This window comes from Nyctibius grandis, chromosome 7 (assembly GCF_013368605.1).
Source record: "Nyctibius grandis isolate bNycGra1 chromosome 7, bNycGra1.pri, whole genome shotgun sequence".
Lineage (NCBI taxonomy): Eukaryota > Metazoa > Chordata > Aves > Nyctibiiformes > Nyctibiidae > Nyctibius > Nyctibius grandis.
Genome location: NC_090664.1, coordinates 14,646,914 through 14,669,803, shown reverse-complemented (window position 1 = coordinate 14,669,803; position 22,890 = coordinate 14,646,914). Strand labels below are relative to the sequence as shown.

General features: G+C 40.0%; 1 protein-coding gene across 3 annotated transcripts in view; it reads right to left on the bottom strand.

The window, feature by feature from the left end:
* NGLY1 (N-glycanase 1) overlaps nt 1-21,261 on the bottom strand; it is a 40,957-nt gene extending 19,696 nt beyond the window's left edge. For all 3 annotated transcript variants that reach the window (XR_011048570.1, XR_011048571.1, XM_068405511.1), the window contains exons 1-10: nt 21,085-21,261; nt 19,352-19,466; nt 16,968-17,210; nt 12,349-12,508; nt 8,866-9,088; nt 8,012-8,133; nt 7,453-7,598; nt 7,168-7,278; nt 1,889-2,053; nt 395-583 (exon numbers count right to left, since the gene is read on the bottom strand). Coding sequence is in view for 1 of the 3 variants with exons in the window: in XM_068405511.1 (XP_068261612.1) it covers nt 395-583; nt 1,889-2,053; nt 7,168-7,278; nt 7,453-7,598; nt 8,012-8,133; nt 8,866-9,088; nt 12,349-12,508; nt 16,968-17,210; nt 19,352-19,466; nt 21,085-21,212 (1,602 nt within the window). In the remaining 2 variants the exon portion in view is untranslated. The remainder of the gene's footprint in view (nt 1-394; nt 584-1,888; nt 2,054-7,167; nt 7,279-7,452; nt 7,599-8,011; nt 8,134-8,865; nt 9,089-12,348; nt 12,509-16,967; nt 17,211-19,351; nt 19,467-21,084) is intronic.
* Nucleotides 21,262-22,890: the final 1,629 nt, after the last annotated feature.

Here is a 22,890-nt window from a genome sequence, read left to right as displayed (position 1 = left end):
AACACACTCTAAAGCTATTCTCCAAAACAAAACAAAATTCGGGAGAGAAGTACTGCTTTTCAATATAACAGTATTGTGTGCTTGCTCAAAAGCATAAGAAGTAAGCCTTTTTTTTTTTTTTTTCTTCCACATTTGGTGCTCTCGCAAGGATTTTACCTATCTGCAGAGAATTCGGTCATCCTTTCTGAAAGAAAGATAGATAAATTTATTTCCCATTTCTTAAGCTTCAGGTAAGATTGCCAGATGATTTAACAGTAACATTTACTAATATCACCTAAATTCTATGGGCACCAAGTGAGGTTTTGATGCCAAACATTGGCAAGGGTTTTCTATTTTATTGGAGCCGTTACACTTCTATGGTAGATTTTACGCTTTTAATAACTGTTATCCTTACCATTTTCCAATCTGTTTCAACCTTTCTCCAAATAGACTCTGCCTTCCAAACACCTGTTTCCCAGCCAGTTATTTTTTCATTATTATTGGAAATCCGCATATAACTATCTTCTACTATATTGTAGATGAGGTGGAAGAGTTTAGATGTCTTCTCTTTTTCAGAGGGAATAAAAATTACTTCTTTTCTTTTCTGAAAAAGTCAAAAAATACAAGCACCTTCATTTCCCAGTACATTTCAGTAAGACTATGTTACTTTTAGACAGCATGCCATGTTTTCCCAATTCACTTTTGCTTCCAACTGAAAAAAATGACATTTTTAAAAGAGGTCATAGACAAAAGCAGTTCTGCAAAACAAAAGTTTTAAACCAGTTTCCTACAATAGACTTGCACCTTTTCCAGAGGGAAGCAGTAATTTTATTTTTTAAATTTTCATATAATTACTTTTAGAAGTAAATTATTAACAAAATAGCACAAAATTAGCAAATGTAAGTAAGAGATTAACATGTTAGCAATAGAAAATTTGTATGTTGAGTATATTTCTTGTACAATCAATAAGTAAATGGTTATTTTGAATAGCAAATGTAATTCTGTGACTATCACATACAGGTGCTTGTATATGACAGTTCACAAAACTTCAAAAAACTTAAGGTACAAACTTCATAACTTCACAGTATTTTTTTTAAAGATTTGTCATTGTTCTTATGAGTTTCAGCAAAGCAGAAATTAAATTTTCTAAACTATGGAGAACTGAAATAAACTCTAAGTTTCTCAAACTTAAACAATCCTATGAAACTCATTAATTTCCCCTAAGTGGTTCTATTTAGGATTGTCAGTCATTCCACACGACAGGATCACTACAAAATTGATGTAATGAGTGATGGGGTAAGTCACACCTTTGCATGCTGGCTCAAGCTAAATATGGCTATGGTTCTGGGAAACTGTACCTTAGTATAAAATAATTAAAAATAAAATCTTGCTTTCAGGAATAGTCAAAAACATTGGTATGAAAATCAATTGAGCTTATTATTTAAGAGATTGTTCCATTTACACAATCGTAACTGTTCCCACATTGTTTTATTAATAAAAATAGTTGGTCAAAAACTACTTCCAGGCTTTAACCAAGAGTAACTAATAAAAGAAATAAACATTTTTTAAAGTTTTCCCAACTGCTTAAACTTTTTAGTTCTGTCACACTGTTAACTAATTAAAAGGAAAAAAAAAAAGTATTTTTTATTAACTTGTAAGAGCAAAACATACTTTAGATCAAGGATTCCCAAACATTTTTAGAATCCATGGACCACCATCAATCCTCAAAAATTACTTGTGGACCTCTACCGAACTCACATCAAACTTGCACTTAATGTTTTTGCAAGTTTCACTGTTTGAACTAAATCTGTAGGCTACCTACCATGAAGTGCTATTCCTCTGCAGACCATAGTCATAGAATCTCTAGTTAGCTACCTCTAAGATGGTCACCAGTGCAATAGTTAAATACCTCTGGACCAATTTCACCTCTGGCTACTCGCCAAGCCATTGACCCTGATGTCCTTCCACCATATTCTCCAGGTTTAGGTGTTTTAGGAGAAATAAATTCAACAAGCTCCACAATTGTTCTTTCCAAGAGCTCTCTTTTTCTATTTTGTGACAAAGATCGTTGTCTCTGAAAATATATTTAAGATACAAAGTAAAAAATTCAGAAAAACAGTATTTGTAATTCCGCTCGAGAAACATCAACAAGGAAAAAAAGAATTGAAAAAACAGACTAACATTTAAAGTCTAGACTGACTGTTAGAAACATTAATCGTATACCATATATGCAAATATAAATCAGTCATAACTGCATAGTTATTCGACAGCGGTGCTTTTTCTGTGAACTTTCATGTACTAACTATGTGGATTTCTTTTAAAATAAGGTTTGTGCTATGTTTATAATACATTTTCTTGGATGATAAAACACTTCCATAGCATATTTTATAGCTATTCATGTGTATTCCGTACTATAGCTGTTCTTGATATTATTTGGGGAAAGAGAAAGCAAGCATAATTTTGGGGTCAAACTTTTCTTCTCTAAGGTGAAGTGATTTGGTTGGCAACAGTCTTGGTTTTGTCATTAAGTCCAAATAAAATATTCAGTTGGTCTCTGAAAGAGTTATTTCACAGTGAGCAATTCTATCATAAACAAACTATGATGTTCATATTTTTGCAGATATCAGAAAACTGAGATAAACATATCATCTACACTTCCAGGTAAATTAGTGGAAAAAAGAAAGAATTACATAACACACTTTCTTTGCCCACATGAATAAAATTATGGCTTGTTTTTCCTACACAACTTAAAAAAAAAAAATCATTGAGAGGCTGGGGTTTTGTCTCCGTGATTTTCACATCAAATATACAGAGCTGGTATGCGAAGCCTTTCCCCTTAACTGTGGATACACCCACACAGGGCTGGAAAATCAAGTTCAACATTGAGTATGAAAATGATTACACGTCATCTTTTTTTTTTCCCACTTTGGTGATCGCCCAAGGCATGTACACTCAGCCCACTAGGACCTGAAACTTCAGGCCAATAAGAATTCCAGTTATCTCAAAAGCAGTCCCGACCCCAGAAAGTTTTGCTATTAGGGATCAGAAAAGAGGCATTTGAAGGGTTTTTGTTCCAGACAACAACATGGAACTGGATAAAAGACAGTAGATACAGAGAAATGATGAGAAACAGCTCCAGCTGAACAAATTCCAGCTGCCAAATACCAGTTTTAACACAGCAAGGGGGAAATATACCTCTGCTTGTGTTGATGGATGACAAGCAGTGACTTCAGCATTTCCTCATGAAACACCAGGCCTTCCTGAATTTAACACTTGCCTGGGCACTTTGGATATCCATATGCAGTACTACAGATCTCACTCCAGCTCAGAGGAGGTTTGATATGGCTTACCCTAAGTTAACAATACCAGTCTACAATTTTCTTCAAGCCACTTTGATGTAGGGAAACAGTGTCAGCGGTCATCACCACTGAAATTAGTGATGCCACACTGAGAACTGGTTGTCTTTGCTCTGCAGCTGTTGTAACAGTATCTGAAAAAAACCTGTTAAAGAACAGTGATTCAACACAAAAGGGGTGTTTCAGAAGACAGGACTCTTCTATGTATGATACAAGAAATTAGTAAGTTCCTCAACTGTAAAGAGTACAAGTATGCTAATTCTTGTCATCTCCCCACACCCCCAGTAGACTCTTATATATAAATGCTAGCAGCACGTAAGACATGCACAATGCTCAGACTCTGCAGAGATCAACACTGCCTGTGCTGGGAAAACCTGTAACTACATTTCCTACAAATAACATTGTCATCAATAGCATTCATGTACTGAAATTGATTCCAAGAACTACATTATCAAATGTCATAGCTCAAACTTCCTGCTTTTGTTTTTTCTTAAAGTATTACCCTCTACATACCACCCTCTCTGGCAGACAGAGGGAATAAGAAGGAAGAGGGGTTGTGAACTGCAGCTTTAAAAATCAGTTCTGCATCACATGTGAGTCATGCTGTTGATGCTTCCTGAATGACTGTGTTTTGGGAGATGGATAACCTGTGATTTAAGTGGACCCACTTCTGGATAAGCAACAGATTATTTGAGGGTAGAAACTGAATTTCAAACCTTTAAACAAGGAACACTGGTTCATCTCGCATCAATCACCATGAGATGGTCGCAATTCAACTTAAATTACCAGTTTTCCTTTTAAGAGCTAACCTGGCTGTAGCTATAATCATTCACTATCACTACCAAAAAATGGGGCCTGGAGCAAATGAAAAATAATTTGTTTCCCTGCCCCACCATCCAATTTCCAATGAAGGCAGTGAAAGTTCAGGGTCCTCTCCCCCCTTTCTATAGGGGTAACATACAATGGACTGGAATAGGCAGTGTCCATACAAAGCAGGTGAAGGAAAACTTTGTAGTTAGGTGTAATATGGTACTATAGAATAACATCAGATGGTTGGTAATCCATGGGCTACATACCCATTTAGGAATGCCTGACCCAAATAAAACACACACAGTATTTCTGAGAAGTAAAACAGTGTACTGAATAGATTAAATTATCCTTGCCTCTTCCATTAACAGTGACAGTCACTCAATATCCTTTCAACTGTTGTGTTGTCTCCGCTTGGCCACTAAACAGAAAGACATGCAGAGAAACAATGACCAGAGCCATTGCTCTTCATGCAGGAAAGCACAATAACGATCTCCTAGACTCCATTTTCACTAACATTGCAGTTAGTGTTATATTGCTGTATAGGTGATAACGTATATTGCATACTGTGCTTCTCTTTAGCTGTAACTTAGAAGAATTGAGCTTGAAAGATGCAGTATTGGGGCTCTGCATCAAAAAATACCAAGGCTATAATCCCTCCTAGTGGGGAACCAGTCTCTAGAAGATGATGAGAAATGGGAAAGTTAGTGGAAGCCTCTGCCTACATCAGTTATCTGCCGAATAGGCTGCAGTGAAGGAAACAGCATACTAGCTGAAATGGAGATTGGTGATGGAGCAGTGTAATGGAAACCTCCTATAAAATGCCTTAATAGTTCCAGGGGCGAGCTGCCTTACTGCCCTACTGACTGCAGAAGCTGTTCAATACCACATGGAGATCCTCAGACAGCACCTTTTTAATGGCCCCTTGATTCCCACTGCATTGTCACCTTAGTATGAACTTTAGGAAAGGCCCTTTGACTAGGACAAATGTAAGACAGAAAAACTGTTCTTTCAGCCACCCAGTGGCAAACTGTCTCTAAGTCCCTGAAATCCAATTCCAACTATAACAGAAAAAAAAAAAAAAAAAGTAGTAAGAGCAGTTACTTACAGGGATTAAATTTATTATCAATTTAATAAATTAATCAAACATATTCTCAACAGCTACTGGGCAAAAGGAAGTGTGTGTGACGAGGGGACTGTGACTATCATTCAGCTTGTAGAAAAGGAGAGTAAGTCGTTCCTCAGAATAAAATACCATCACAAAGACTGACAAAGGTCTTCTAACAGAATAACAAGACAGCTTTAGTAATACTGGAAAGCAGTAGGGAAAGCATGCAGCGTAGAGAAGAAAGGGCTGGGATTTTCCACATGTAGAAAAAGGAAGATAGGAGAAATACAAGATTGTCTTGGAAGCATGCGTATAGCTTTCTTCCCTGTACTTAGTTTTTAATTAAATTTTCATTTAAAACATGACCAGAATGCCTGTTCTTTCTGTTTGAAGAGTGCTCATGTCAGCTCATGAGCTGCACAGTCCTATGAAGTTGGTGGAAAAAAATAAGAAACAGGCCAACAGACCAGTGTGCAGCATCACCTCTTGGGGATGGCAATGCACTTTTTTACTGGAGTTCTCTAGACTTCTGTCAGTGAAATGGAGCATGATCCTATGATGACAACAAAGTGAGAAGGAGGTCAGGCAACCCAGCTCATGAGTCAGTTGCCTATGCTTTCCTGATTCTATCAGTCTTGACAGAGTAATTTTTCAACTCACTAGCACCTCATTTCCATTTCTCTCCCTATGGACAACTGGTGGAGGAGGAGTCTGGTGACTGGTTTCTATTGCCAGTAGATCAGTAGAAAGGCCCCTCAGATCCGTTTTGTAGCCAGCAAGGGTTCAATGCTCGGAGAGGACACCATTAAATTCCTGCAATCCTGCACAAAGCGCATGCATTCCTCAACGTGAATTTCTGATCCTTTACCTCCTTTTATTTTGCTACTCTGTGGTCAGCCTTCTCAGGGCTCCGCTCTGCTATGTGTCTTTAATTTTTCATTACTGACAAAATATTTGAGGTCAGGGCTTGAAATCCTGAGTCCAGCTCAATTCTTCACACTCTTAGTGTGTGGCTATAACCCTCAAGCCAGCAGGCCTCTAAAAAGGCATAATCTGCTTATTAAGCCATCAGCTATATACTATTGCAGGAACTGAAGTTTCATGAACAGGAATTAGCCCTGGTAGGAAGTGGGGACCAAATGGAACCTTACAGGTGGTTTCATGGTATTCTAGTATACTGAGTCAAGAAAAGTTCATCCTGTCCCAAGCAGGGAGCGGAAAAAGCTTAGCATAGAGGTGCTGAGTGCACTTGGATTCTGTGACTATGACATGCAGGTGCAAATGGCTCTATGCGTTTTGGGGATATTAGGCATGAACAGTATATGTGGCTTGGAGCCAAAGCCCTACTGATGGTATCAATGCTTCTTGAAAGTCTTGGAAACAGCCTATGAATCACTCCTCCCACTTCCTAGAGCTTGTAAAAGTCGCAGGAAAAAAAAATTAGGCCTAGATTTCTTATAACTATAAATTCTACTGTTTTCAAGTTACAGCATTATTGATGTGGAAAATGCTCAGCCACCCTCAAGGAGTCTACACAGTTACAAATCAGTTGTAGTTTACCCCCAACATCTGTTGATGCACAAGTTACTCCAAAGCCAACAAGAAAACGTATATACACACAGTATGTATTTATGTGTACACACACTGTATATACACATACATTTGACTACGTAAGAGACAATATGATAATCCTTTTACATACCATTCTTTATCTTATTTCACCTAAGTTCAGTACTGTGACTGATTCTTCTGTATTCAGTGTAAAATGAGGTCTGTATAGTTAGCAGAATTTAATATTCCATAGTGCACGGACATTCCTATTGGGTTACTAAATGCATTCCTTTGTTCAAGGACTTTGCATTCTGGAAAGTCACTTACATTTCACTTAAAGAAATACGTTTAAGAAAAGCTACATACCGTTCTATTTAGTGCGTTAATTGTTTCACGTAGTGTAGCTTCACTGAGTGCTGTCCTTCTAGAGAGTACTTCTTCATGCTTACAGCTGTACCTCCAAGTGACATCAACAACCTCAAGCACAAGTTGAAAAAGAAAATAAAGCAACCAAAAATTACCATGTATCTTGCTTCATTTAAAGAGGTTAGCTATTTTTTCTATAATAATTCTGGAAATCACACTAAGATGGAATACATCACACACTTGCCTCAGATCAAGTTTGGTTTTCATTAAGATCGTTACTCCTACCTCATCTTTGGAGAATGCAATTATGTAGGAGAGCTTCTTTCCCCACCCGGTTTCATAGAGAAGAGGTTTATCACAGACATTTTCACAGGGATCACAGTGAAGCCATCTTTTCTGAGATGAAGAATATACTTCAGTCCACACATGATCTACATAACAAAGCCAAGAATAAACATTATAAGGACAGAGTCTCTCTTCTAATTCTGTAGAATATTGTAACTTTTCCCAATTCATTAAATGAAGGAACAAGTGAAAGAACATGTTTTCCGTTTATCTACATTCAGAAAAGTTACCAGAGCTTTCTCTTCCTATCTTAGGATCACAGTCCCTTGGATTCAGCTAAAGATTGTATCATTCTGAAGTCAATTATCTAACCTTACTTGCAGAACTATATTTCATCTCATCAGGCAAGACAGGAAATTGAATTTATATTGTCTTTGTTAGCTGAACTGCATAACTTTACATGCTGCCTGATGGCTAATATAATCTGAGAACCATAAAATAGATAACCTCACATTGCAGAAGTTTGTATTAACATTATGATGTTCTAGAATACTGATACCTGTACAGTCCCAGACATATCTAGCTTCAAACCCTACAGCTCTGCAACACAGTGTAAAACAGTTAGCCCACTCGCCGCAGCGTCCACGTCTGGTTTCCAGAAGTTTTTCAGGGTTATTATATCTACAGGAGAAAAAACAAAAGAAAACCAGAATAATTGAAAATACATTTCACCTTTCAAAATCTTTACATCATGACTATCCTTGTGATGATTTAAACATATTTCAGTGCTATTTAGTCCATGGAAGATAACGGAAATAATTGCTGTACTGCACAAAACAAGTGGGAGCAGAATGGTACTTCTACTTTGACTCACATGACTCCATTACGTGTTTATAGCACGACTGAAATTAATCTGTTTTTTTCAGTTTTCAAAATTGACTTAGACTTCATCTCAAAATACAATTTTTGTATGCTGGTCCTTTTGATAGTTAGCAAAAATATAAAAAAAATTGGATATTTGCTCTTTTGCTACAGACTCAGCAGAAGATGTGCTATTTCCCATAGAAGTGAAAGTTTTCCTTGAAATAACAAAAACCTACCTTCATACTACTCCAATATTAACATGTTTTATTCAGAAGCTGTACTTTATCAAATTAACAGTAAAAAATCATAAGAAGAAAATCAGACAAGTATTCAGAATGAGACCACATAAAAGCAAGCAATATTTTGGTTTTTAAAATCTCTAATCTTATAGATCCTTTGCTGGTTCATCAACCATCCTATCATGTTGCTTAAAACGGCTTCTAGAATCTTTCAGCCAACAACTTATCACTTGTTCACAAAATGCACAAATACAAAGCTGTTTCTTGAAAAACAAGAAAAAAAAGACAAAGCAAATCTTTGTATGCTCACCTTGGGAATCTATTACACAACTGACACTGGTTGCAGTAGTGATTTTCCACTCGACTGACATTCCACCTTAGATCATCATCAGTAGGCAACAGGTAGTCACTTTTAGGCTCTGTCTGCCCACCACACCTGCTGCAAGGAAGATTATTTACCCAACGAAAAAAGTCATTCTTAAACCAGTCCAAGAGCTCCACCAACAAGAAGTCCTCTTCATTCACATGTGCACCTGTAAAATTGTCACAACACACAGTTAGGTCAAATGGAAAAATAATTTAGTTGAACTTTCCAGTATTTACATAAATCACCATCTCTAGGCCTTCATTACATTTTTAGAAGTCTCATTATAAAAAAAGCTTCATATGTAACTTAAGCACACACAAAAAAGAAAATCTAAGTTCTCAAGACTGAGTAACATCAAACTGTATATCTAAAGAATAAAAAACTGCACTCCTAAACACTGGAGCTAGTGTGAGAAAAAGGAATTGCTCAGAAAAACAAGTCAGATATACCGTGAAGCCCAGTGAAGTTCCTCATGCCCCTCATATTCTTCCAGGCCTTTGGAAGAGAATGTTAATTCTTATTCTACTCCTAAATATTCTTTTCCTATTCTTAGCTATTGAACTATGAATAAAAATTGCTTTGATTCCACAATCCCAAAGAACCAGATGCTGGCAGCAGTCTAGACAACCAGGTGTAATATGAACAGTCTTTCTACAAACACAGCTTAATTATTGTAGAACATGTACATATACCACATGAACAAAGTTGAGTTTGTTTATAAATTCAGCAAATAAACACCTTTGTTAGTTTACCCAAGCTAGACACAGGATGTCTTTATTTTTCTACTCTAGCCGATTCCACCACACTAGACCACCAGACTACTGGCCCATTTTCCTGTGTTCACAACAGGTGTTAGAATCTACTCACACACTGTCACTATTCTGTCACCTGGAAATAACCCCACTTTATCTAATTAACAAATTTAAAAATCCAGTCTTCCAAAAGAGATCCATCCCTTCTAACTCCTTAGAGTCTTTAAATGTATATTCTGCTCCAATGCCCAGAGAGATACTCTTCCTTCTCAGATTCATAAACCTTCAAATAAGTCCTCCTATTAATTCCATCATCTAGGTCACACTGCAATCATAGCTATTAATACCTGGTTATTTTATGTACTACAGCTTGCTTGCAGTCACAGTGTAGACAGGTCTGACTAATGAATACAAAGATACAAAAATAATTTATAAAAATGCTGTTTAAATTAAGTTGAATGAAGCTGCATGAAATTTGTGCACTAGCTCCTTTTTCAGGATGGCAAAGAAAGACTAGGTAAGATGTGTGTTTTACTTATTTAAGCTCAATTCACATCTTCCTCTGAAGCTGAAGTAGTCTTTGGTACAAAAGACTCTGGGGGGGTCCAAACACACATTGCCAAGACCATGAAGCATATCAGAAAAGATCATCTGTTAATCAAAGCAAGAAAACCTGACTTTTAATTGTAGTAAAATTTCCATTTTTACTTATTATATGTGAAAAACATTTGTGCTGAAACACTCAGAGAAGGTGTTATTGCTTACAAAATGGATATGCTTGTATATTCAAGCTTTCTGCTAAAAAACAAATGAGAAGATTCCAAGCACAGGCCATATTCTCTTTTCCTGGATAACAACATACAAACCAGAATCCATCTATGCAAATACGACCGCTATCATATGAATATTCTTCTCTTGGTTTGTAAAATAAATCCTTCATGAAAACACTGCATGGAAAGAATTACAAATGTGATTTATTTGAACAGAAAACAGTTGGCTGTGACATGCAGCTATTTTTGACTGCACAATCCATCTTTCTAATGGAAAGTGGTAAAGGGAAACAGTAAAAAAAGTCTGTACTTCTCATCAAATGACTGTAATCTTCTTAGACATTTCCAGCCAAAAATGCCTGTTATGCATTGTAGGGAAGTCCTAAGAACAAGTGTCCCCCAGCACTAAGCAGTTATTCCCACAAGTAACAGTCTTAATACAGTGAAACAGGTAAACCAAAAAAGCTGAAAGGGCCAATTACCCAGACATCTCATACACAGCCCATTCCCAAAGGAATGTTTCTATAAAGCTCTTTTAAAATGCTTTCAAACTTTGACAATCTGAAACAGTGCAGTTCCATCCCTTCCCCTTTATTTGTATCTAAATTAAGGTCTGAAAGCCATTTTGAAAAGATCAGCTTGATGGCTTGGGAATAAGCACCTGGAAATACCACCTTCCTCCTTCCTTCCGCTTTTTAACAATGTGCACAGCAGAATTAGAGCAGATTCTAAGAGGTATGCTTGTCTTTATTTTGCTTTTTAAAGGAATTTAAATAGTTTTCATTTACTACCGCTGTCCCTTTTCCCCATTGTATTGTCTTACACTGCTGAATGAAAATGCTTTGTACTTGTTTATGTGGTTTCCTTCTTCCCAGTACAGCTTTACAAAAAGAGAAAAATTACTAAGAAAATCTATTGTCAAAAAGTTCCCTAATGCCAAAGGCACAATCATATATTAGTGTGTGGCTGTATGAGACATCACAAAGTCATGTATAAAAAAGATGAGAAGAGCTTATTTTTGGTTTGCAAATTGACAGCACTCCCATCAAGTTAGCAGAGTTGCTTCCAACAGTCTTCTATCAAAGATTCACAGTGAAAAGGATTTTTTGTTCAAACACAGTCTCAGAATTGTATTTTTTTTAAATATTTCTTTTACAAGTAAAATTTCACTGTATTGCTGAAACAAATCTAAAACTGTCACTTGAAAACAGAAATATGTCATTTTTAACTGACAAAAACTTTGTACATTCAAACCAAATTTATGAAGAAAATACAAATTTTAGCCACTGATGCCACAAATATTTATGCCTATATTCCATTTCTAGCTCCAAGAGGACAGCATGTGAACAACCATATTCATTTAATCATTAGCAAGAAAAGTGATTCTTTGTATCAGGTTGTGTCTTGGAAAGGTCTCATGAAAAATTTCAGCAATACTATCACTTCAAAAAGACAAGCGGTATTTTAAAATTTTATTCAATTGTAGTACATTTGGGAAAACTGCACTCTGACAACTTCAAAACAACAACTACTCAAACAAGAAGCTCTCCTCCTCTTCTTGTGGCTATTTCACTCTAGATGCAAGGAATATAACAGTACATGCACACTCCATTTGTTTCCCCAGCATTGTTTACTACTAATTCAGCAATTAAGAGTTCAAAATTTCTACGTGAAAGCAGTAAAGGATGGATGACAAAAACGAAATTTAAAAAAATAACAGAAGGAGAGAGAAGAGTAGAAAACTCAAAAATCAGGAAGAAGGTAATTCTCATTTGGAGACAGCATTTGGAACCTGCAGACACACAACCAAATCCACACACCTAAAGCATAGTAGATATGTGCATAATCTAGATGTTTAAAAGAATATTTCTAGTTTCATATACAGTATAACTTGGTAGCATTACCTTTGTCCAGTCTTGTAGCTTGTGCTAGCTTTTTCTGAGCCTTTCCTTTCAATTGCTGGAGGGGAATTGAAGCTAGTGCTTTCTGCTGAATAGAAGGATTCTCATACATCAATACAAGATGCTCAAAATTTGTTTGAAGTTTTTTCAAGATACTTGCAGCCTGCAAAAGGATTTTCAGTCACAAGATGATTTATGAACTTCCACCTTAAGCCAGAAGCACCAAGCTCTCCTGTTTCAGTTTAAGTCAGTCATAACTCCATACTCATAGTTACTTTATATATTTCTTTACAGGTGAAATGTTTATTTGTAAAGATATCAAAAATTGCAGGCACCACCAGCCAAACTGTAAAGCCAGCCTTGTCATCTTTGAACATTCTGAAGGGTGTCCTGAGTGAAAAGTGTACTGATTCAGGAAGAAGAGAAAACTGTTTCTAAATGATGGCAGTTTTTTACTTACTCCTCCCCCTCCCCGTTTCTTTTGGACACCTTTTACCTGAAATCCACAGAAGAATCTGTAACTCATTCGATTTCCTGGACACTGGTGCACCAGTTCGCAAAACTCTATTATTGATGAATGCTGCTTTTCTATTTCTTATTCATGATTGCTGCTTGGCTATTTCTACTTCTTTCTCTCAAAGATCAACTCTGATACAGATTTGAATAAATAGCCCTGTGACCATATACTGAACAGTGTATTTCACTAGAAATCGAATGTAAGAACTAGGCTGCTTCAGTCAGTCATCCCAAGTGTCACTTAGTGTTAACTACATGTTGCACCCAATAAGGTACACCCGTATCTATTAAAATAAATAGCTAAAGTTAATAATAGTGGAGTTAGTAGCTGAGCAAACTATTTACCCCTTTTTAAAGGGGAACAACACAGAAAGTGAAATGGGATTTTAAAATTAAGAGTCTGGCATATTTTGAGAGGAAGCCTGTGGCACTACTAAATTACCTTTTCTCTAGTGCTAGGTCATGCTTCAGTCTTTAGCCTTGTTAACGACCATCTTTGTTTCATCAAAAATCCCACACTTTCCTGAGATGCTAGCAGCAAATGCAACATATTACAGAGCGTGAAAACTCTTCAGAAGATAAGTTCTTTCAAAGAAGCATTTAAATTAGGAGTGATTATTTTGATGCTGGACAGTACTACAGGACCAGTCCTTACTTTTCATAACTGCTGAAACAGAACACAATTGGTTTCGCTCTTCCTGGAGCTCATCAGCTGTAGGTAACAGAACATCATAAACCCAACTGTGTTCAGATTCACTTTAATGCAAGTTGAAAGAACAGAGATAAGGCAAGTTAGGGACTGTCAATAGCTTGGCATAGATCTTCATGTTCTGTCAGCTTCTTGAGAGAGTGTTCAGAGATATTGCTCAGCACAGCAGAAAATCTCCCATATTCTTTGACAATTCTGACTTCCCCAGTGGCAAACACCATCACTGTTGCAGTAGTGCTTAACTGGATTCATGGAAGCCACTGTATACCAATTAAATCTTATGCAAACATCTAGAAGTGTGGTGAATCTCACTGCAAATCTAAGTTTGGATACCTCTTTCCTCCTATAATCACTGTGTCATCCAGGAAGGGATCAGAATCCATCCACCAGAACAATGACTAGCCAGAGCTTTCCTTTCTCCCAAGTCTCAAGAATGCCTTACAATAAAAAATGCAGAAAAGACACAGATGAGGCAAAATAATGATGGGCTAGGTCCCTAGAACTGTGCCATTTGGGAATATTCCTGTGCTGTCTCAAGTAAGCCGCTTTTCCCTGTGCTTACCAGGACTCCCATGAATCACAGGTATAGCGCATAGGCAAGAAATAAAAATGCTTGCCCTACAAAAACCACTCTAAATCTCTCTGACATCTGACAGCAGCGCATGCAACAATAATACAACTATGCCTCTGCAGTATACTCGCTGAAAAACAAAACACTTACTGCTGTCCAAGCAAAATGGCCAAGTCATAGCCAGAAGGTATTTTATGGGCTATATAGACCACATTCAATGGCTCAGAGAGCTATCAGTATAATTCCCTGAAGAGATCAGTGGAAATACAGCGCCAACATTGCATTAGCAATGTCTCAGTAAGTTTGGTCCCACTACCCATGTTGAATCACAAGAAGCATGGAAAAGTAACAGTTGCAGAGAAATGGATCCACAACTCTGATGGCTAGGGTAAGTCAGGGCAGAATAACTACACATGAGAAGGATTAACCTCAGAATACATCATGTCAGCTTGAAATCTGCAACATTGTTCTCATTACAAGATCAATGCAACTTTTAAAGCTTTAAAGCTTCCAGAACTAACCAGTACTATGGCAAGTCACTCTAGAGGTTTCATAATCACTTCCAACCATCATTGCAGAAGTGACTGAAACAGTAAAAACCAAGAAGACACTGGAAGAAACTCCAGACAAATTAAAATAAATCCAGTCAGTATATTTTAGAGGCAACTACTAGCATGCTAACATAATTAGATTAAATGGCTCAATATTCAAGTGCCTACAACAGTTCCTTTCCCAAAGGACATTATGGATGATGATGGGTCACTGAGCACTCTCTCTCCCCAAAAGCCATCACTTCTATCTATGCTTTGCCATTTCTCTTCCGCTGATCTTGGGTAGGTATTGGGAAGAAATAGTATGTCATAATTCAGTATCCAACAATATACTGATAATATAACTTAAGAGACAAACTCTGTTTAAGGATGTACGAGAAGTGAGCTTTTGGAAGGATTCATCTTACACCAACTTTAATACCAAAGTGACCCTGGTTCTATGGGGAAAATCTCTTCATAAAGTCAAACCAAAGCATCCTTCAAACCTTCTATTAAAAGGTATAACTTCATTTTTCAAATTTGTATGAGGTGTTAAGAGTCTTCTCCCATCAGGCCAGGTAACATCAGATGAAAGGACTCTGCCTCTGTCTTGATAGGGAACTTCATCTCAACCTCTTGGACAAGGGAAACACAGCCTAAATAACTATAGATTTGAACTTGCCTGGCTAAATTCCTGTCTTTCACAACAGTCACATGTGAAAAAATAAAGCCCTTCTCACACGCTACACATAAAAGGCCATAATGCATGAACTGAGATGCCAACAACTATAAAGGTTCTGGCTGTGCTCCTGTTCTTTTGCTGGCTCTCACACACCAAACACAGCATACAGCCCTAGTCCTAGCTTCCTACTCCTCCCTCTGTTCCCTGACCTTGCTGTTCACTTCCAATACAAATCAGCTTTTTTTTTTCCCCATGACACCCTGATCAATTTATGGACATCTTCAACAGAATCACAGAATCACAGAATCACAGAATCACAGAATCACAGAATCACAGAATCACAGAATCACAGAATCACAGAATCACAGAATCACAGAATCACAGAATGTTAGGGATTGGAAGGGACCTCGAAAGATCATCTAGTCCAATCCCCCTGCCGGAGCAGGATTGCCTAGACCATATCACACAGGAACGCATCCAGGCGGGTTTTGAATGTCTCCAGAGAAGGAGACTCCACAACCTCTCTGGGCAGCCTGTTCCAGTGTTCGGTCACCCTCACCGTAAAGAAGTTTTTCCTCATATTTATGTGGAACCTCCTGTGTTCCAGCTTGCACCCATTGCCCCTTGTCCTGTCAAGGGATGTCACTGAGAAGAGCCTGGCTCCATCCTCGTGACACTTGCCCTTCACATATTTCTAAACATTAATGAGGTCACCCTTCAGTCTCCTCTTCTCTAAGCTAAAGAGACCCAGCTCCCTCAGCCTCTCCTCATAAGGGAGATGTTCTACTCCCTTAATCATCTTCGTGGCTCTGCGCTGGACTCTCTCTAGCAGTTCCCTGTCCTTCTTGAACTGAGGGGCCCAGAACTGGACACAATATTCCAGATGCGGCCTCACCAGGGCAGAGTAGAGGGGGAGGAGAACCTCTCTCGACCTGCTAACCACACCCCTTCTAATCCACCCCAGGATGCCATTGGCCTTCTTGGCCACAAGGGCACACTGCTGGCTCATGGTCATCCTGTTGTCCACTAGGATCCCCAGGTCCCTTTCCCCTACGCTGCTCTCCAACAGGTCTGCCCCCAACTTGTACTGGTACATGGGGTTGTTCTTGCCCAGATGCAGGACTCTACACTTGCCCTTGTTATATTTCATTAAATTTCTCCCCGCCCAACTCTCCAGCCTGTCCAGGTCCCTCTGAATGGCTGCGCAGCCTTCCGTTGTGTCAGCCACTCCTCCCAGTTTTGTGTCATCAGTGAACTTGCTGACAGTGCACTCTATTCCCTCATCCAAGTCATTAATGAATATATTGAAAATCTCTTGCTAATATTCTATTTACAACGTCTTTCATGTTGAAGTTGCATGGAGATCAAAGAAAACACTCAAAAACTTCAGAAACCATTGGAAAAATAAAAAATTCCTCTAGTCCAACCTCCTGGTCAAAGCAGGGTTAGCTATAAGGTCACCAAGTTGCTCTGGGCTTTATCCAGTCAGGTCTTGAAAACGCCCACATTTGGAGACTACACAACCTCTATGAGCAACCTGTCCCAACAGTTAACTCTTCTCTAATCTTTATATTCAAGACTAGTGCACCTACAAAGTTTTCAGGTTATAATTACCATTTCAAGGGATTGCACACGTGATGTGTCTGGTTGCTGACGGGCAGGGGCAAGAACAGAGTCAGCAGGTCTTGAAGGCTGATGTGCAACTCTCCGAGTGCTGGCCACAGTTTCAGAGGATCCTGATCTGTGGATTTGATTTGACTCATTCAGTCTGCTACTCCTCTCTCCAGCAATTAAGTCTCTGATCTTACGTAGCTGTTCAATCGAAGCTTCCTTAGGGAAAACCAGGTGAGTTTCTCCCTGAAATTTAGACAAATTAATTCAGCAGTTAGCTCAGATCTGAGCTAGTCAGGGGGTTGTATCTAAAGCTAACAGCTATATCATTTACTGGAAAGTTAGCACGTTGAGGCTTGGCAGGATTCAGCCTTCAGATTAGGTCCCTTACAGCAGAAGTTTGTAGGTCCCTCACAGCAGAAGCTATTAGATCAAGAACCTACAATCAGTCTAAAGAAAAGGGGCTCATAACAACGTACTTTCGTTAGTAACTTATTTTGCAGAGCCACACATGGACAACGCAATTATGTTTTGGCAGAGAAAGCAGCAGCAACAGAAATGAACAACAAATGCTCATTTCTCACAGTACAGCAGTGAAATGCTAGGCAATACAGGAGGATAGCCAATGCTGGGGGAAGAAGCCTCTAGAATGGCATCTGCTGGGAATTCTCTTCTATACCAATATCTTTTAGGTTTTATAAGTTTTCAGACAGGAAATATTATTCTTCTTCAGACCTGTATGCAGCTTGATTTCTGGGTTCCTATTTTTGATTGTAACATGATTACTAGTAGCATAACAGAAGATTAGTAACTATGACAGAAGCAAATATCAGTTTACTTAACATGAAGAAACAGGTTACTAAAAACATGAATATCCTGAAGCATTCATACTTTAAGAGTTTCAGTTTCTACCACTGCAGCACTTCTATTTATTAAACTAATTCGTTTATCCACAGTTACCTTAGGTCACCTATCATTGCAGACACAGTGCTTCCCTTTAACAGTCACAATCACCACAAAACTAAACAGAATGTATCAATTCAGCAGAAGAGTCCTCACTTTTGAACTGAAAAAGTTGGCTTACTGAGCAGAGACAAAAGAAAGAGCAATTTTAGTTATCGCAGTTGAGAAGTTTGTAAGCTCCATCCTCAATTGACATAGTAAGACTGACCATAAGACTGAGCCAACATGCTCTTAAAGATTTGACAGAAGTGGGAGTAGCACTTTATAACAAGTTTTAAATTACTATGTTATTACTGCTTGAGTGCTTCACTAGCTACACTGACTACCTCTTGGCTAAAATACATCATTAAATGTCATCTCCTGAGCACCAGCATGAGAATAAATCCACAGACCATTTCTCCCTCTGCAGGCACCATTTCTTTCAGCACACCTTTTTTTTTAAAAAAAAATTAAAACAATTATACTAATTAACTTTACCTGAAGAGAAGGCAGAGGTCTCATGACAGCTGGACCTAAATAACATAATGTATGTACCCAAACAGAAGCGTGGCATCAAACAGACAAATGAAAACAAAGCTAGAGCAAGAGCTTTGCACCATTAAACAAGAGTTCGGTTTTCACTTCAGCACTCCTGTAATTACAAAGGCTGCTTCTAGCTTAACAAGTTTTGGCAGTTTAAGTTCTACCAAGACAGAGACCATTTCAGGACACAAATCAATCTTCAAAACACATCTTTTTAACTGCAACAGAAGCAAGATTCACTCAAGACTATTTTAGGATACAATTTCACAACTGTTTTAAATGGTTAAAAGTCCCACCCTCCCACTACTTCAATCATCTGTTGCCCTCCAGTGCTGTCATGACAACACTAGTACTTCTGCAGCTGCACTGTGAATTGGCAGAAAAAATATTTATTTTTTTTGTTTTAGGGGATTAATTTTTAATCAGATCAGCTTCCCTTATCTAACTCACTATGGGGCCACACAAGCTCTACTGACAATAGGAACAAGCAGCAGAAGAGGACTTATTTTTCCCCTTCCAAGAGATGGTTTCAACGCACAGATTTACAATATGGAAACCACTGTCTGATGATGCAGTCTGATGTCCACCTAATAGTGAGCTGCTACTAAGAGAAGGGGTTTTCCCACCATTTCCTTTGTGCCAGCATGAATACATATCTGGCCATTAAGTGAACTAGTAGTGTGCCTGAAGAGCAGAAACCCAATCTTATCACAGAGCAGCTTAGCTCTAGCTCCACCAGATTTCTGAAGTAGCCTCATCTACATTTTCTGTTGGTTAACTGCAGATATTTGCAAACAAAATCTAGTGCCTTGCAACCAGGAAAGGAGAAAAAAAAAAAATCTAATTTTAAATCTTAGTGTGTAAACGGAAGACAACATCAGAAATGACTAAATTATACTCACCTCTTGAAACCCCATCTCAAATAAACATTCAACTGCTCCTCTGACAGGCAACAGCCTCGTGGAAAATGCTGGATTTCCAATCCGAATTAATCTGTATTTTTCTTCATAAGGATTCCTGAAGAAATCGGAAGTTTTAATTATGTTTGCAAACTAAATAAACACTTAAAAACTGGGTAACTGTACTAAGCAGTATTAGTCATTCATAAGAGATTTTTTTAAAAGTTTAGGTTTCACATTCTGCCTACATGGTGTGAACGAAACTATCTAAAACTTTGACTTAATTCATGTCCTTCTGCATTTAACTTTGAGAGTTACAAAATTGGTTCTAAATTTTAGTTTGCAGCTTAAGTTCATAAATATGTGTTTTGTAGTCCTAGCCAGCAGGGCTTAGTCTGCAGTGACACTTAAAGACAACTTCAAGCCCCCCTCTATCTGGGAGCATTCTAATTTAACTCCTCAGCTCGATGCTGGATGGTTTTAGGCCCACTACGGAAGCTATGCTAAAATTCCCGGTACATGGGTTAAACTACTATGGTCTCTTTGCTTCCTGAAGGCCTACCTCTCAGTTCCCCTTTCCTCTTTCAACTCTTCTAAACCTTCTTCTCTTGCCTCTTTCTTTAAAACGAGCCAGCCCAGGATCCACCGCTCTCTGTCACAGAGCACGGTTTTTGCAAGTGGTTGACAAACCAGATATAGACAAGGAGGGGCAGCTCGTACATCTTGAGTTGCTTGAAGACATCAAGGTCAATCATACATGTTGGTATATATACACTCTACAGAGCCACCTCGCAAAAATTCAACTATAATTAACTCTTGTTACTAATCTTACTGAGTCAGAAGAGAAGGGCAACAGAAAAGTCAAGTTACTATTTTAGCATTACTTGTTATTCATCCACTAATCTTTAGGTTCTTAAATGCTTGCAGAATCAGGGCCAATGCAGGCTTTTACGTTCAACACACAAAAAAACGAGCCCTCAAAGCAAACCAACCAGCGACAAATAAAGAAATAAAAATCTGAGCCACTACGCACTTACGTGAAAAGTAACCTTGTTTTCAAATAACGACAAAAAGCAGTGAGATGTTTCTGAACTTCGATATTACATAACAAAATTGAATCATATGGCTCGTCTTTGAGACGGTCTGTCTGTAAGCCCAGAAATAAATTGCCGCGTGTGAGTAGTCTGCGATAAATCGCCTCTGAAGCGGCATCAATAACCCGACCGGATTTGCTAAGTGCACCAGCGGACTCCTGTTTTCTTAACGACGCGCCAGCCAAGGCGCTCGACTCGCCGCGCCGCTGCCGCCCGACCTCCGCCCGCGGTGCCCACAGACCCCTTCGGCACCCACGCACAGGCGAGACCAGCGAGCCACGGCCGGGAACCGGGCGCTGGCCGTACGGCGGGACAGCCGAGCTCCTCGGGCCCCGGCCCCATCGCCCGCGGCGGGCGAGGGGCACGCACAGCCGCTGCTCTCAAGGCCGCTTTCCGGTCACGGCAGCGAAAAGCCCCGCCAGCTGCTCACCACGAGAGGGGCAGGCGGAGCGCGGACGCCAAGGGGCTGAAGCGGCAGGCTCCGGACAGCCGCCGCCAGGAGGCGGGGGCGGCCGGTCCCCCCGCGGCAACGCCCGCTACCCAGCCGTTGGCCCGCGAACTGAACCCGGGCTCGGCCGCGACAGGGCGGCGGCGACCCAGGGGACGCGGCTGCCGGGGCGCCTCCCGCCGTGCCCTGCTCACCGGAGGATATTGTCCGCGTAGGTGAGGAGCAGCCGCGAGGCCTCGAGGAAGATCTCCCGCCCGTTCTGGCAAAGCTCGCTCACGGCGGGGGAGCCTGGCGAGGAAGAGAGGCCCACGGCGGCCGCCATCGCGCCGCCCGGCCACGCGCCCCCCGCCCCCCTACGCCGGGCAGCGCCAGGAGCGCGCCGCAGCAGGCATGCGCAGTGGGAGCGGTGAGGTCACTGCCCTCAGACCCCGCTCCCACGGCCAGCTGGGGGGGCGGAGCCTTAAAGGCGCCGAGCGGGGCACGTACCCGGCCTCGGCCCCGTCCGGGGCCGCGCTGCCCCGCCTGAGGTCGGTGATGTCTCAGGAGCTGCCGGACTACTTCATCGTGACGATTGTAACTACGTTGCAATCGATGCCCTGACCCGCTTGTGCGGCTGGGCCTCCCGGTCACCGGGCTCTCAGGAGCTCCCTTGGTAGGCGGCCACGCTGTCAGAGCACTCAAAACACACGGCAGGAAAAACATTGAGGTGCTGGAGGGAGTCCAAAGAAGGGCTACGAAGCTGGTGAAGGGTCTGGAGAACAAGTCTCACGAGGAGCGGCTGAGGGAACTGGGGTGGTTTAGCCTGGAGAAAAGAAGGCTGAGGGGAGACCTTATCTCTCTCTACAACTACCTGAAAGGAAGTTGTAGCAGGGTGGGTGTAGGTCTCTTCTCTCAGGTAACAAGTGATAGGACGAGAGGAAACGGCCTCAAGTTGCACCAGGAAAGGTTTAGATTGGATTAAATTTCTTCAGGAAAAATTTCTTCACCTGAAGGGTTATCAAGCATTGGAACAGGCTGCCCAGGGAAGTGGTAGAGTCACCATCTCTGGAGGTATTTAAAAGACGTGTAGATGTGGTGCTTAGGGACGTGGTTTAGTGGTGGACTTAGCAGTGCTAGGTTGATGGTTGGACTTGATGTTCTTAAAGGTCCTTTCCAACCAAAACAATTTGGTTCTTTCCAAACAAAATGATTCTATGATTCTATGAAATCCTTATCCACACCAACCTTGTTTGCTTGCGGGCCCTGTTGGTGCCACGCTTTTAGCCTCACCTAGGTCACCAGGGTGGGAACGCACCTCTAGCTGCTCACCCCTGCCTTGGCACCTCGTCCAGCCCCACCCAAAGTCTGTCCAAATAATGAAGAAAAAAACGTAACTCTGTCCCTGCTTTTTCTAGACGTCTGGTTTGTGCTATTAGTGAAAGAGCTGTGATCAAGAATCTCGGACAAAAAAGTCTGTGGGTCTTTGGTTTCTCAAGAATGCAAGATTTAAAAAGTTCAAGTCAAAAATGTCTTTAAAATCCAGGCTGGCTTGTGATGGTTAGTTGACATTATGCTTTAGTTTTTCTGTCTGCTTCCAACAGGTCACTCTGCTCAGCTTCTATGTTTTTTAAGAAGATGGTACCTATCCCTTACAAAAGCTGAGATTTAACCCAAGGTAATTCCCTTTTGCTGAGACTCCAGTTATTATTCCTAATAGCATTGTTTAAAAGTCAGTAATTCAGCCCTCAAAATCACAGAATTTGTACCAAAGTAACAAAGTTTTAATTTAAGGTGGTGCCATGTTTGTTGGCTGCTGCTTCAGCTGCTTTAACTTCCTTTCCATGCTTTTCATATAGGCATGTGACTGTTAATGGTGGCTGCCCTCTTGAATTTAAAGATCAACCATCTTGCTATACATGTAACATAAGTACATAATGCACAGCATTTGTAAATAATGCTTTGGAAGTGCTCACAGCAAAGTAGTGTGAAAAAATTAGAAAACCAAGTGCCAACTTCCAACA